The sequence below is a fragment of the Helicoverpa zea genome, chromosome 4 (genome assembly GCF_022581195.2).
Source record: "Helicoverpa zea isolate HzStark_Cry1AcR chromosome 4, ilHelZeax1.1, whole genome shotgun sequence".
Classification (NCBI taxonomy): domain Eukaryota; kingdom Metazoa; phylum Arthropoda; class Insecta; order Lepidoptera; family Noctuidae; genus Helicoverpa; species Helicoverpa zea.
In genome coordinates, this window is record NC_061455.1 from 12,615,173 (window position 1) to 12,627,921 (window position 12,749).

General features: G+C 37.1%; 2 protein-coding genes across 6 annotated transcripts in view; one reads left to right on the plus strand and one right to left on the minus strand.

The window, feature by feature from the left end:
* Positions 1-12,749, minus strand: part of LOC124629528 (CUGBP Elav-like family member 4) — a 572,069-nt gene that overhangs the window by 367,140 nt on the left and 192,180 nt on the right. The gene's annotated exons all lie outside the window — the stretch shown is intronic.
* On the plus strand, positions 310-12,567 carry LOC124629529 (parkin coregulated gene protein homolog). Its single transcript, XM_047162950.1, has 5 exons — positions 310-528; positions 1,144-1,298; positions 2,481-2,652; positions 3,567-3,716; positions 11,715-12,567. The coding sequence occupies exons 1-5, from the start codon at positions 393-395 to the stop codon at positions 11,873-11,875; spliced, it is 774 nt and encodes a 257-aa protein (XP_047018906.1). The 5' UTR covers positions 310-392; the 3' UTR covers positions 11,876-12,567.

Below are 12,749 nucleotides of genomic sequence, written 5' to 3' on the forward strand. Positions count from 1 at the left end.
TTGTGCCAATATTGACGAACCGGCAATAACATCGATTAATATCTCCACCTTATTTTTAAAACACCATCATAATGCCCGAGTGCCCTCACTATTTATGTCAACAAATTAAACAGGGTCGCCGGGCACGTACGCAATAAAGCTCCCTATGTACACACACAACTCTCGCAATCCCCGCTGGCGGCGCCACCGTCGACCAATCGATAGCCACCGGTTACCTAGCAACGATCATGTTGCAAAATAAACAATCAGATTCGAGCCCCCGTCTAGAACAAATTTACTTAGTTATTTTATTACTTGTGTCAACATTTTAGATCGATATTATAAGATTATTTACTCACGGGTGAACGTAGCATGTTTTTTTGATATATTTTTTTATGAGAAAGTGAGTAAAGATGGTGCTATTACCGCCGTGCGCTCCCGAACAGTGCGGGAAGGATTTCCGACATTCTCTGAAGAAGCCAAGTCCCAACTATCCTTATGGGCACAAGACAAAGAAACCGAGGGTGGTCCCTGCCTTCACAATACAAGGTACCTACTCAACTTTATTATTTTAATCATCATCATCATCCTACCACTTCTCTTGATTACATTCCTTAAGACTGATCGACTGGAAGGATATGAAACAAATAGCCAAAACTTACAACTGTGTGTTTAAAAATATCAAGAAGAACATTGGAGCAACAACTTGCCAATCAATCACCTTCAATAATCTGTTGCTGAGCCATCTTTTCAGTTAGGAATTTAATAAAAAGGCAAATAAAATTGTATATGTTCACTATGAATCTATTTAGGCCAATAGGTTAATGCCAATCGATGTCTTATGATGGTGTTTTGTATAGAGTTGTGATTCAAAGATTCACCAACTTTAATTTTATTTGACAAATTGAAAGAAGGTAACCGTTGCTTTAAAACCGTAAGGCTGACCACGTCCGATAATCGGTGACTGATTTTTTGTAGGCAAGTAGCAAGCAAAGTAAAAAACACTGATAATATTAGAGCAACGCATACCGTCGACAAAAAGTCGGTTAGAAAAGCCTAGTAAGGACATCCTACAAAAAATCTGTCCGATTGTCTGTCCTACAACAAGTCTGACTTTTGCGTTCAGCCTAATAACCGATTATCACTTTTACTTTTTCTCCACAGCTATGCAAAAGAACACAAAAGTGCTTCCACCACCAAAATGTGGAGTATTCGATCCGCTACCCCCTCGGCCCACCATGTTCAGGAAGTGTTACCAGCGAGGAGAGTTTCCTGTCTGTATCGAGTTCACTAACTTCGGCAAACGACTGGCTTGGAAGGTGATTAAGTTGAACTATCATTTACAAGTTATATTAATGTTTAGGGTGTATGAATAAAACTATTTGTGATAGTTTCCCTGCTTTGGAGAAGAGCTCTGTGTCTACAATGGAACACTAAAAAAATAATATTGTTATCAATTAAAATGAAATCGGTGGCATTTAAAACAAACTATGTACATCTGGCATCTGGTAGTCAATATACCTCAAAGTTTGGTAACCACAATCTGTCAAACTTGTATGTGACACGATAACAATACCCTTTACTATCGCTAAAAGTGACGTAAGCCCACGGTACGGCCTACGAATTGACGATCTAAAAGCTAGGTCCTACTTATATTTGACGTATGACGTTTTATCAAGAAGTATATCCAGGTCACTACCTTAGCAATGCCAATCAAAGGTATGATATTTGAGTGTTCCGGTACTCATGATAATTGCGCGTAGGTGGTCGCCTCCGCAAGTCACGTCATAACCTATTTTTATAGCTTGACACAGAAAAACAAGCTTCTCATACTTAGGTACTGAATTTTAGTGTTCAAAGTTATTGTAGTTTACTACTATATAAAGACAAAAATATAAAACAAATTAATTTGGAACATTTTACGTACTTAAGTTTTATTTCATGTCTTTGTTCTTAAATTTCCCAGAACTAAACTTTCATCTGTAAAACTTCAATCGCGATATTTCAGAACTAGTCTCGAATTCCATTTTTATCCAGCATTTAATAAGAAATCTCCTTGAGCCTTTAATTTCTGATTCTCGAAAATATACTCCTATCCCTGAATATTTTCTAGTCTAGGGAATATGGAATTTAATCAATTTTACGCTCTATTTATATGAGCGAATGGGAGAATGAAGTCAATCTTAGATTTATTGGATAATATGTTCAGCTTGGTACAGAATGGCCTCGAATATCCAGTTATAGGTAACCCTGTGAAAGTAATAAAATTAAGTGCCAGGTAATATTGAATACTAGAAGTTAGTTAAATTACCTTGCTTTGTGAACAATGAAAAATATTTTTATGCATGTCATAAATTCAAATTACAGATCTGTTTCCTTTAGATACTTAAGCTTATAGGCAAAGTAATGATTATACCGATGCGTCTAATTCCTTGTAAAATTACCAAACTAACCTACTATTAAAATTCATAGGTTTCTAAAACGTCCGTTTTCTTGTTTAGGTACCCATAGAAAAACTGGACTTTCATCACTATTTACCCATGTTCTTCGACGGGCTGGCTGAAGGTTCTTACCCATACAACTTCATTGTGGAGAGAGGAATTCATGACCTGATCACTAAGGGGTCTTACAAGGTTCTGCCGGTGGTACCTCAACTCATTATACCGATTAAAAGTAAGATGTTAATATAATATTTATATTAATGCTGGATTAACTGATAATATTTTTCCCTGTGTTTAAATGGTTTACGAAATGTTACTTGTGAAATGATGGTAGATAGAAGAGTACAGGACCACTAAATATGCATCATTGACCCCAAGTAAAATTAAGGATAGGGGTGGCATTGATGATGATGGTTTAACTGTTTACATCTCGTTAATTAATGATGAACTTTCTGGTTCACCACTTTCTGAACTAATATCAATTAAAGAGGAAGATAAAATCTCTAACACAACATGGTACAAGAGAATATTGCCACCATGGTACAAGGGAATATTGCAAAAAAAACTCTATTTACATAATCATAAAGCTCATATACCAACACTCTACTAAGAACTATCCTTTCTCGCCTAGACCCCAGATAATAACTTATAAGCATTTTCAACATGGAGAACCGTCTGAGAGTAATTTTCAGTACCTCTATATGAAACTCCTAGCGCACGATATTACATTTTTCATACTAGAAAATGTTCTAGTCTACATTAAAACCTAATATCTTTTAAGCTTGATCAAGTTCACTTTAATGGATTTAGTTTTCTTTGAGCAATCTTTTTGATAGCAGGATATTAGATGTTCAAAAGAGTTTTGCATCTTGATTATATAATCAGATTATAATGTAAGTTGGTGCAGTGAAAGAAGAATCTTGGAGGCTTCAATTGATCAGTAAATTAATTTACTATGAGGAACATTTGGCTTGCTTGCTTGGAGTAATTGCAATTTATGCAGACTTTTTAATAAGAATTTTATAAATACCGGTTCGGAAATTATTTCTTTAACGGATATATTGTTTTTAAAATGGAACGTCTATAGATAAAAAAACTTATGTATTATTTATACTCAATTACTCATATTAATTCTGATATTGACAGACGCTCTAGCAACGAAGCGTCCTACGGTGTTGTGTCACGCGCTCAAATGTATCCAGATGTTGGTCACTGGCTGCGAGAGAGTCGGCGAAGCCCTGGTGCCTTACTACCGACAGATTCTACCCACACTTAACCTGTTCAAGGATAAAAACCGTAAGTAAAATCATCAATTTATGACTATTATAGAGAGTATTGGTAATCATAAAAAAAAAAGTTAGTTCTTTAAACGTAGGTAGGGATTTCTCCATTTTATTTTAATGCGTGGTTCATAAGGTTTTACATATATTAAAGCCATTTTATTTCATTTCATTTCACATTTCAGATTTCGTTTGAATGATTTCGTTTGAATAAATAAATATTCGAGTCAAATCTTCACTAAAAAAACCTTAACTGCTTAAAAAATCCTCAAAAACATCTAATTAAAAATCCTGAACACAATACCATGACAAGAATGCAGACAAATCACAATTTGAGACTTAATAAAGCTCATATATAACTAAAACCCGCTAGCTAAAACCCGTGGGACAATGTTAATGACGTACAATTTACAAAACATTAGATTCAGGTAGGACGCAAAAACGACGCGTCGCAACTATGTCGTGACGGTTAATAATGTGACTAGTTTTGCACACTTGCGACTGTTTTGTCGCAATTTAGTTTTTTTTCTTCAATAATATTATAAGTTCTTTAAGTCATCGTCTGCCAAGACTTGATTGGAGTCAGTTTTTAGTCTTATTAGATGCTGCTGAGTGCCAGTAGTAACAGTTTCCCACATGGTGAGGCTGTCTGGCTTACTTCCTCAACCTATATAGTTACCCTTTGGTAATGTGAAACGTACTAAGGCTGTGTATCAGACTTACATTTTTCAAGTGTCAAATGCTCAATTTTTCATCATAACTTGCTTATTCAAATTTGTATTTCCAAATGATTACCAAAACCATAACAAACAGCCTTTTAAATAACAAGACACCTCACCATCAAAATGACAAATACAAACAAAACCAGGAGACGTGGCACGGCAACAATGCCGTGTTGTCACCGCCGGTGAGAGGGCAACGCCACAAACGCCGAATGCCCGAAACACCCCGAACGCTGAAAACGCCCGAAACGCCCCGAATTTCACAGCCACATGTAATTAATCTACCCCGGATGCCCCGACAAGTCTATTAGGCTGAAAACAATATCTTCTCGGCTCTCCACGTGTCAATTATGAGGTGAAAATGATTGATGACGTCATTGACGCAAATCGGGCGTGGTGACGTAATTAGGTTTTGAAATTGGATGCTTAAGGGAAAAAATGAGGTGTGTGAGACACAAAATAATGTTTTTGTGTTGAGAAAAAGCTGGGCGGAAAATAACAGGCTTTTTTTGTCTTGCATAGGGTACGGAAGAGTATCGAGTTGAATGGGTAACTTGGTTGATTGAGAAGGTCAGATAAGCAGTCACTACATGTAAAACACTGGTACCCAGCTACATCTAGTCAGACTGAAAACCGATCTCAACGAAGCTCGGAAAATCCTTCATATTAACTGAACCTCTTCTATAATTGTGAAAGACAGTTTTGCAGATTTTACGTCAGTTTAGAGAAAACTATTAAACATTGCGGTATCAAATATTCGCGCAGACGACAGCAAATATTCATTATAGAATACCAACCACAGAGGCTATTAGATATTGCACATCAAACCGAATTGATATTGCTATACCAATATTTACTCGAATAGGTTTGTATTGCAACCAATTGAATATTGACCTTGATATAAACTTGCACGTAATATGCATCCAATCAAATTAGAAGGGTCAGCCACAAAATTATTTGATGCAGGAAATTATATTACTGAATTAAATTTCAATTGCAGAGTGAGCGTCCTTTTCCCATAAGTTTCACGTAATTATGTTTGTAACAGCTTTATTATAAAATGAAATCAAGTTATGTAATATCCTATGGAAATAAAAATAAAAGTCATCATCATCAGCCTATCGCAGTCCACTGCTGGACATAGGCCTCTCCAAGTGCACGCCACTGAGATCGATTTTCAGCTTCTCGCATCCAGCTCCTGCCAGCCGTCTTGCGCAAGTCATCACTCCACCGTGCCTGAGGACGTCCTACACTACGTTTGCCGAGGCGTGGTCTCCACTCTAGAACTCGTTTACCCCAACGGTTATCGGTTCTTCGGCTAATATGGCCAGCCCGCTGCCACTTCAGCTTGCTGATTCGGTGGGCTATGTCGATGACCTTGGTTCTCTGACGGATTACCTCATTTCTGATGCGATCCCTCAGAGAAATGCCGAGCATAGCTCTTTCCATAGCCCGCTGAGCGACTTTAAACTTGTGAACCAGCCGTACCGACAGTGTCCACGTTTCGGCTCCGTAAGTCATGACAGGTAGGACGCACTGATTGAAGACTTTTGTCTTTAGGCACTGTGGGATCGACGATGTTAGGACTCGACGTAGCTTCCCAAATGCAGCCCAACCCAACTGAATTCTCCTATTCACCTCGTCCTCAAAGTTGTTTCTACCTAACTGCAATGTCTGCCCGAGGTATACATATTTCCGAACAACTTCGAGAACGGCGCCGTGTATCGCAATCGGTTCCGGTAGAACATGTTCATTGAACATGACCTTGGTTTTGTCCAAGTTCATCCGTAGGCCGATGTGTAGAGAAGATTCAGCCAGGTCATTCAGCATCTGTTGTAGGTCCTGCAGCGTTTCCGCCATGATGACGATATCGTCAGCAAATCGCAAGTGAGAGATGTGTTCGCCATTGATGTTGATGCCGCGTCCTTTCCAGTTCAGCGTCTTGAACATATCCTCCATTGCATTAGTGAACAGTTTCGGGGAAATAACATCCCCTTGTCTCACTCCTCGATGCAACGGTATGGGCCTTGTTTGCTGATTCTGTACTTGGACGGACATTGTAGCGGCTTCGTAGAGACATCTCATCACTTGGATGTATCGCCAATCTACTTGACAACGCTGCAGGGACTCCAGAACAGACCAGATTTCAACCGAGTCAAAGGCCTTCTCATAGTCCACAAATGCTAGACACAGGGGCTGATTATACTCTTCGGTCTTCTGTATAATCTGCCGCACTGTGTGGATGTGGTCTATGGTGCCGTATCCGCTCCGAAACCCAGCCTGCTCCGGTGGTTGGAATTCGTCAGGTCTTCGCGCAAGTCGGTTCGTGATCACTCTTGAGAACAGCTTATAGACGTGGCTTAGGAGGGAAATGGGTCGATAGTTCTTCAGCTGGGTTTTGTCTCCCTTTTTGAAGAACAGGACGACAACACTCCTACTCCACGCCTCTGGAGTTCTCCCTTCAAACAGGACGGCATTAAAAAGCTTCTGGAGCTCCCCCAGTAAGGGGTTTCCTCCTGCTTTTAATAGCTCTGTTGTAATGCCATTCTCGCCAGGGGCTTTTCCATTTTTGAGCTGTCTCAGAGCGATCTCGATTTCGCCACTGCTGACTTCTGGCAGGTCTTCGGTGAAATGGCGTGTTAATGTGGCTCTAGAATCCTCATTTCCGGGATCAGGTCGAGATGCATGCGATGCGTATAACCGGCCATAGAAATTTTCCACTTCCGAAAGGACTGCCGGTACCGAAGAAACGACTTCTCCACTTGTTGTGGTCAGCTTCGTCAAGTGGCTTCTTCCAAGAGATTGTACGAACACCTTTGACCCCCGATTCAGCTCAATTGCTCTTTCAATGGCAAGAGTATTGGAGCACCGGAGGTCACGGCGAAAAATAAAAGTACTCAAATACATTATTAATATTACTTTAATATCTAGAATACACAAAGAAAATCCAATTATATTCAAAAAATATATTTGATAACGTAAAAACCCATTTTGATACGCAGATTATTCCAGATTCAGATTTCAATAAACTGCAAATGTTTTTAGTATAATAAATTAAATTCACGCGTCAATACCAAACTGAAAAGCGTCCAAAAATACAGAAAACATTTTGCGGTAAGTTTCGCATGTCGGAACTTTTTTCCGATATTTTAATTATAACTAGTGAACTGTCAGTGAGTTGCGCTGGTTAAATTAATATGGCGAAACCTCCTTTCAAAACTGTTTTAAAATAGTGATTTTGTATGAATTGATCAGTTAACTATTACTTGTTTGAGATTCATTATTACATACTCATCGACAAACAATTAATTTGATAAACAATTTTGCCGTCGAATTAAAAGCACAAATGTTAGAATCTTCACCCCGCAAAGATAACCCTCAGTCGCATAAAACTTACCTGCATTTGTCATTCCGTTTGATGAGAAACGTTACCAACCTATGTAACCAATTTGCCCTAAGCCGTTTTACTTGTTGACGTCACAACTCAATCAAAACGTTGTACGCAAGGCCTATAGATCCTTCTGGAACATAAAGACCGTCACAGGTCATTCTACATAGAATGGACCAGTGCAAGGGAGGTCAATGGAAACTCATTCGGTACCTACAGAGAGATTGGCAGTTTATTAAGATGGTGAATGCAGGTTGCAATTCGGCTGTACGAGATGGTTTCTCTTTGTGTTTGATGTCTCCGTTGGTAATTGAATGGAAACTAAAGGTGGGACATAGGTACAAGTAAAGAGCCGTGTACCAAGAAGTCACAATCTTATCGCACCCTTAGAATGAAAGTGACTTAATTCAAAATTCCTGTAATACTCGTTTTTACAATAAACTGACCTTAAAAAGCATAATCTATAACCCTGTAAATAAAAAGAGACCTATTTCTAACTATAACAGAGACTACGCTTATTTCGGTCTCTTTCACTCGTTCCGCTATTCGTTTACGCATATTGTGTGAAAGAGCCAGAACTAGTATTACGTCAGATGCGCTTGCGAGTGAACATGTAAAACATCGGCGAATCTCAAAAAGTGTCCGTTTATTGCGAATACTGCCACGGTAAGTTACACAATATTTTTTGCCATAAAGTGACATTTTGATTAATACGTCTTTATAAAACAAAATATGTAGGTAGTATTCAGTGACCTTTTAAGGATTAGGTCTATTTAGTAAAAAATAATTATAAAAGACAAACGACACTTATAATAATAGGTCTGTCTATGACTAAAGGCATATTCATTATTTTTGTTATTCTTAATATTGAACCTGTTTATTACTAAAATTAAAAAGTTTAAGTTGTAACTTTTTTGGAATATGCCCCTATAATATTAAAGTTGTGTGGTATGTTAAGATATTTAGGTACACAGAGCCACACATCAGTGTATTCAGATCTGTGAATTTCTACAATTTATTGATCGATGCTCACCTTAAACTTTTCCAACACGTTATGATAAGATTTTATTAACCTGATGTGGCTTTTTTCCTACACCGTTTTACCGCACTCCAACCCGTATGCATCCGACAGGACACCCGCCCACTTAACATAATTGTATTGGTTTTTATACCAATACTTTAGCATCCTAATGATATCGCTTGGGAAGTTCTTGATATTTTCTCCATTTTCACCACAATTTTCTCCATAGGCAGTCGTAAGATACGAGGTCGAAAGCCTTGGAGAGGTCCAGAAAACATGCATATACAGGTGTTTTCCTACTTGTATAGTATTGAACAGTCTGTTTGAGGCATAGTATAGCTGTTTCCGTGGATAAGATTGGCTTAAAACCAAACTGGGCATCGTTAAGTATTAAGTACTTATCCAGCTGCTGGTCAATCAGACTTTCAACACCTTTGCAATGATGGTAGCCAGGGATATAGGCCTGTAGTTGCTCTTTTCACTCGCATCTCCAGTTTTATTCTTAACAATAGGCACAACAATAGTTTTAAGTAAATCCGCTGGAAGATACGAGTGACTCAGGCACAAGCTAAAAATAATTGCTAGCACTCGCGGTAAGTGCTTACCAGCATGCAGCAAATGCTCTATACTTAGGCTGTCATGACCCAGCGACTTGCCTCTCTTTAAGTTGCGTATGACAGTAGCTACCTCCCTGGCCGTAAACCTAATAGGCATGTCTTCAGACCCCCCCACCACCTCAAGCCCACCAGACGACGTACCCAGGGGAGACCCAACCCTAAAGGTTCTACTAAATAGGTTGGCGATATCACCAGGATCAATAAGGCCATCAATACTCACAGGCAGACCCGACCTTTGATTCAACCTGTTCGTGGCTTTCCAAAAACTACCAAAATTCTTTGCGTCATGATGACTTGCAATAATGTCCATTTTTATTTGGTCCTTATTATTTTGGCACCATTTCAATTTACTTTTAAAAACCTTTCTACTTTCCAGCATTTTTTCATATAAATCACCATTTTTCGGTCTACCAAACAACGTCCAGGTTTGAAAATCCGAGCCTGTCTGTGTGCGTCCTTCACATGCTTATTCCAGCCCGTTATGTAACTCTTTTTGCGCTGTAATCCGTTCTTACAGTTACTTGCGATTGCACCTTCATAGAGTATAGCACAATTTCCGCATAAATATTGTCTAAAATAGTTTCATGTTTTATTTATTTTTATTTTATTTTATTTATTAAGGCAAACCAACAACATATACACAAAAACAAGTATAGTTACAAAATTTCTTACGTAAGTATTTACTGTGTCAATATGTCACTTACAGGTATGCACACCATTTACAATAAGTTACAGAGTTATACTTATTTATACCATTACTGCAGTCAAAACTATGGAAAATGTTCCTTAATTCTACATCTAGTTTTACTACATTCAGTAAATTCTAAGGGAAAGTTTACATTTTTCAAGAGATCATTACAATAATTGCTATATAACTCAGTCTGCTGCAAAGCTCTGTCACCCCATGTTACTTTGTTACATTTAGGAAGTGCAGGTGCAACTTTTGGCCTTAATAACTTAAGATCACACTTTATAATTAGAGGCAAATGGTCCGACCAAGACACGTCATAGAGCACACTAGCGTCTCTAACAGTGTTCCACGCCGCGTCTGTCACTACGCAGTGGTCTAACCAACTAGTAGAACCATCTCAACTAGCACACTAGTGGAAATATCAGCCTATTTGGCAACTGTTAGCTGTACAGTAGTGCTTTAGGGGTTCCGAAAGTATCTTTAAGTTCTATTATTGCTTCCGTAGCTGCTCATAGCTGCTCATAGCTGTAAATATCACTAAAGGCAGCAGAAACTGAACCAAATGTCACTCTGGGTTTTACAAGAGATCATTCTACAACCCATTTGCAGCCTACATCTTTAAAAGAGAGTTCAAACAATTATGTTAAAGGTTAAAGCTGCTAAAAAGTTTCTATTGCCGCTGATGTACGCGTTAGAACTGCATAAAGACGCTAATTGTAGACTTTTTAACGGAACTGTTTAAAAGATATATTTATCACTTTTCTGCCACTAAAGGTTTCATTGCAGAAGTGATTTGTTATTTTGTGCAGACTTAAGTAGGAATTTGATCCTCTGTTCTACTTATAGCCAACACAAGGCTCCACAATAGAAGCAGGAGGTTAATAGACATTGCCTGCTCATTTGGATACATTCTGTTATTTTATTCACAAACACAAGCAAAGGTCCCGTAGATTTTGTTTTCTCAATTACTGATAACGAATCAGTTACTTGAATAAATATTATTAAGACTGAAATAAATAAATACATTCAGATTTTTATAACATTGCATTTTAATTTAATACCCTATGTCCAAATAACTTTCAGTATGACAGTGTCTTATTATTTATTGTGTCTACGGAATTATTACCAATATGTGTCATAAACAGACTTAATTCTTAAAAAAACATAGAATGGAAAACATAATTTTGAAATAAAGTGACTTAATTTGAAACTACTTTATATTTTATGTTAAAATATATATAAAAAAATACTATAAACATAAATTTGCATTGTCATTGTGATCTCAAAAGGCTAATCCACAAATCTGGTAAAAATCAATAGTAAGCCATTAAAAACGGAAGAGATATATTAAGATGTATTAAGTAATATAATTTTTTGATGACGATTTTGCTCATTTCCCACAAATTGCATTTTTTGGATTCGGTCACTTTCATTCTAAGGGTGCGTTATGAACATAGCCACCCAGCAATGAGGAAAATTATTATCATTATTTTGCCTCTTACTTCAAATATGTCTTTGGGCCTTTAATTAACCATGTTCAAGAATATAACAGTAATTAGTTACGGTTGTTCTCAGGTAACATCGGTTCCGCTATAGACCACACTACAACCCGGGGAGAAAATGTGGCAGATCTCATAGAGAGCACCCTTCAGTTGCTAGAACGATACGGAGGGCCTGATGCATTCATAAACATCAAGTACATGATACCGACATACGAATCAAGTGTCCTCAATTGATTTATTAAAACTAGCTTGCACTTATTAGCCTTTTTCAAAAAAGTACAACAATATTTTTTTTAATATCTGAAAGACGAAAAATATCGTTGGACTTTTTCTCGAATCTGATTGTTTATTATGCCACTACGAGTTTTAAAACTCCATTTTTGTGACGCACTGATTTTTATGTAGACCCTAAATGATAATTAAGTACTTATTACTAATTATTATTATGAAGTTTTGATATCGTTGTTTTTTAATGTTTATGAAATATTAATTTAAATTGTGTGTGATAATAATTATGATTAGGTTATACAGTTTGCAGTTTATTGACTGGAGAACTTATTTCATTTTGGCAAGGAGGTTGGTGTTTATTTGTTTGTTTGGTTTAAAGATTAAGAAGCGGTTTACCGCGACCAAATGTTAATATGCCACCCCCATTTCAATTAATGTTGAACATTATTTCGACAACAGCATTTAACCATTTTTCAATCGTGTACGTGTTTGTAGCTTAGAATGAATGTTTAATAAAATTAAGTGTTATAAAAATATACTCGCTTATTATAATATTCATTGAATTCTATTGGATTGTTATGTTTTGCATAATTATTTATTGCAGATTTAGCAGTAGTTAGTTTTTGTTGAAGTTTATATTATGTAATGACATTTTTTTTTCGTTTTTGTTATAATAAATTATTCGTGATTGATAGTGATACTTGTTTTATCATTGCAAGAGTCAAAATTGTTTAGATCCCGACATTAAAATAAAATTCATCTTAAAAATAATGTAAAACTAAAACCACAGTAATGATTATATCATTATACATACTTAAACCGATGATGCTCTCTGTTTTTTTACAAACCGCAGTATAACACGATATATATCTCTTGACGA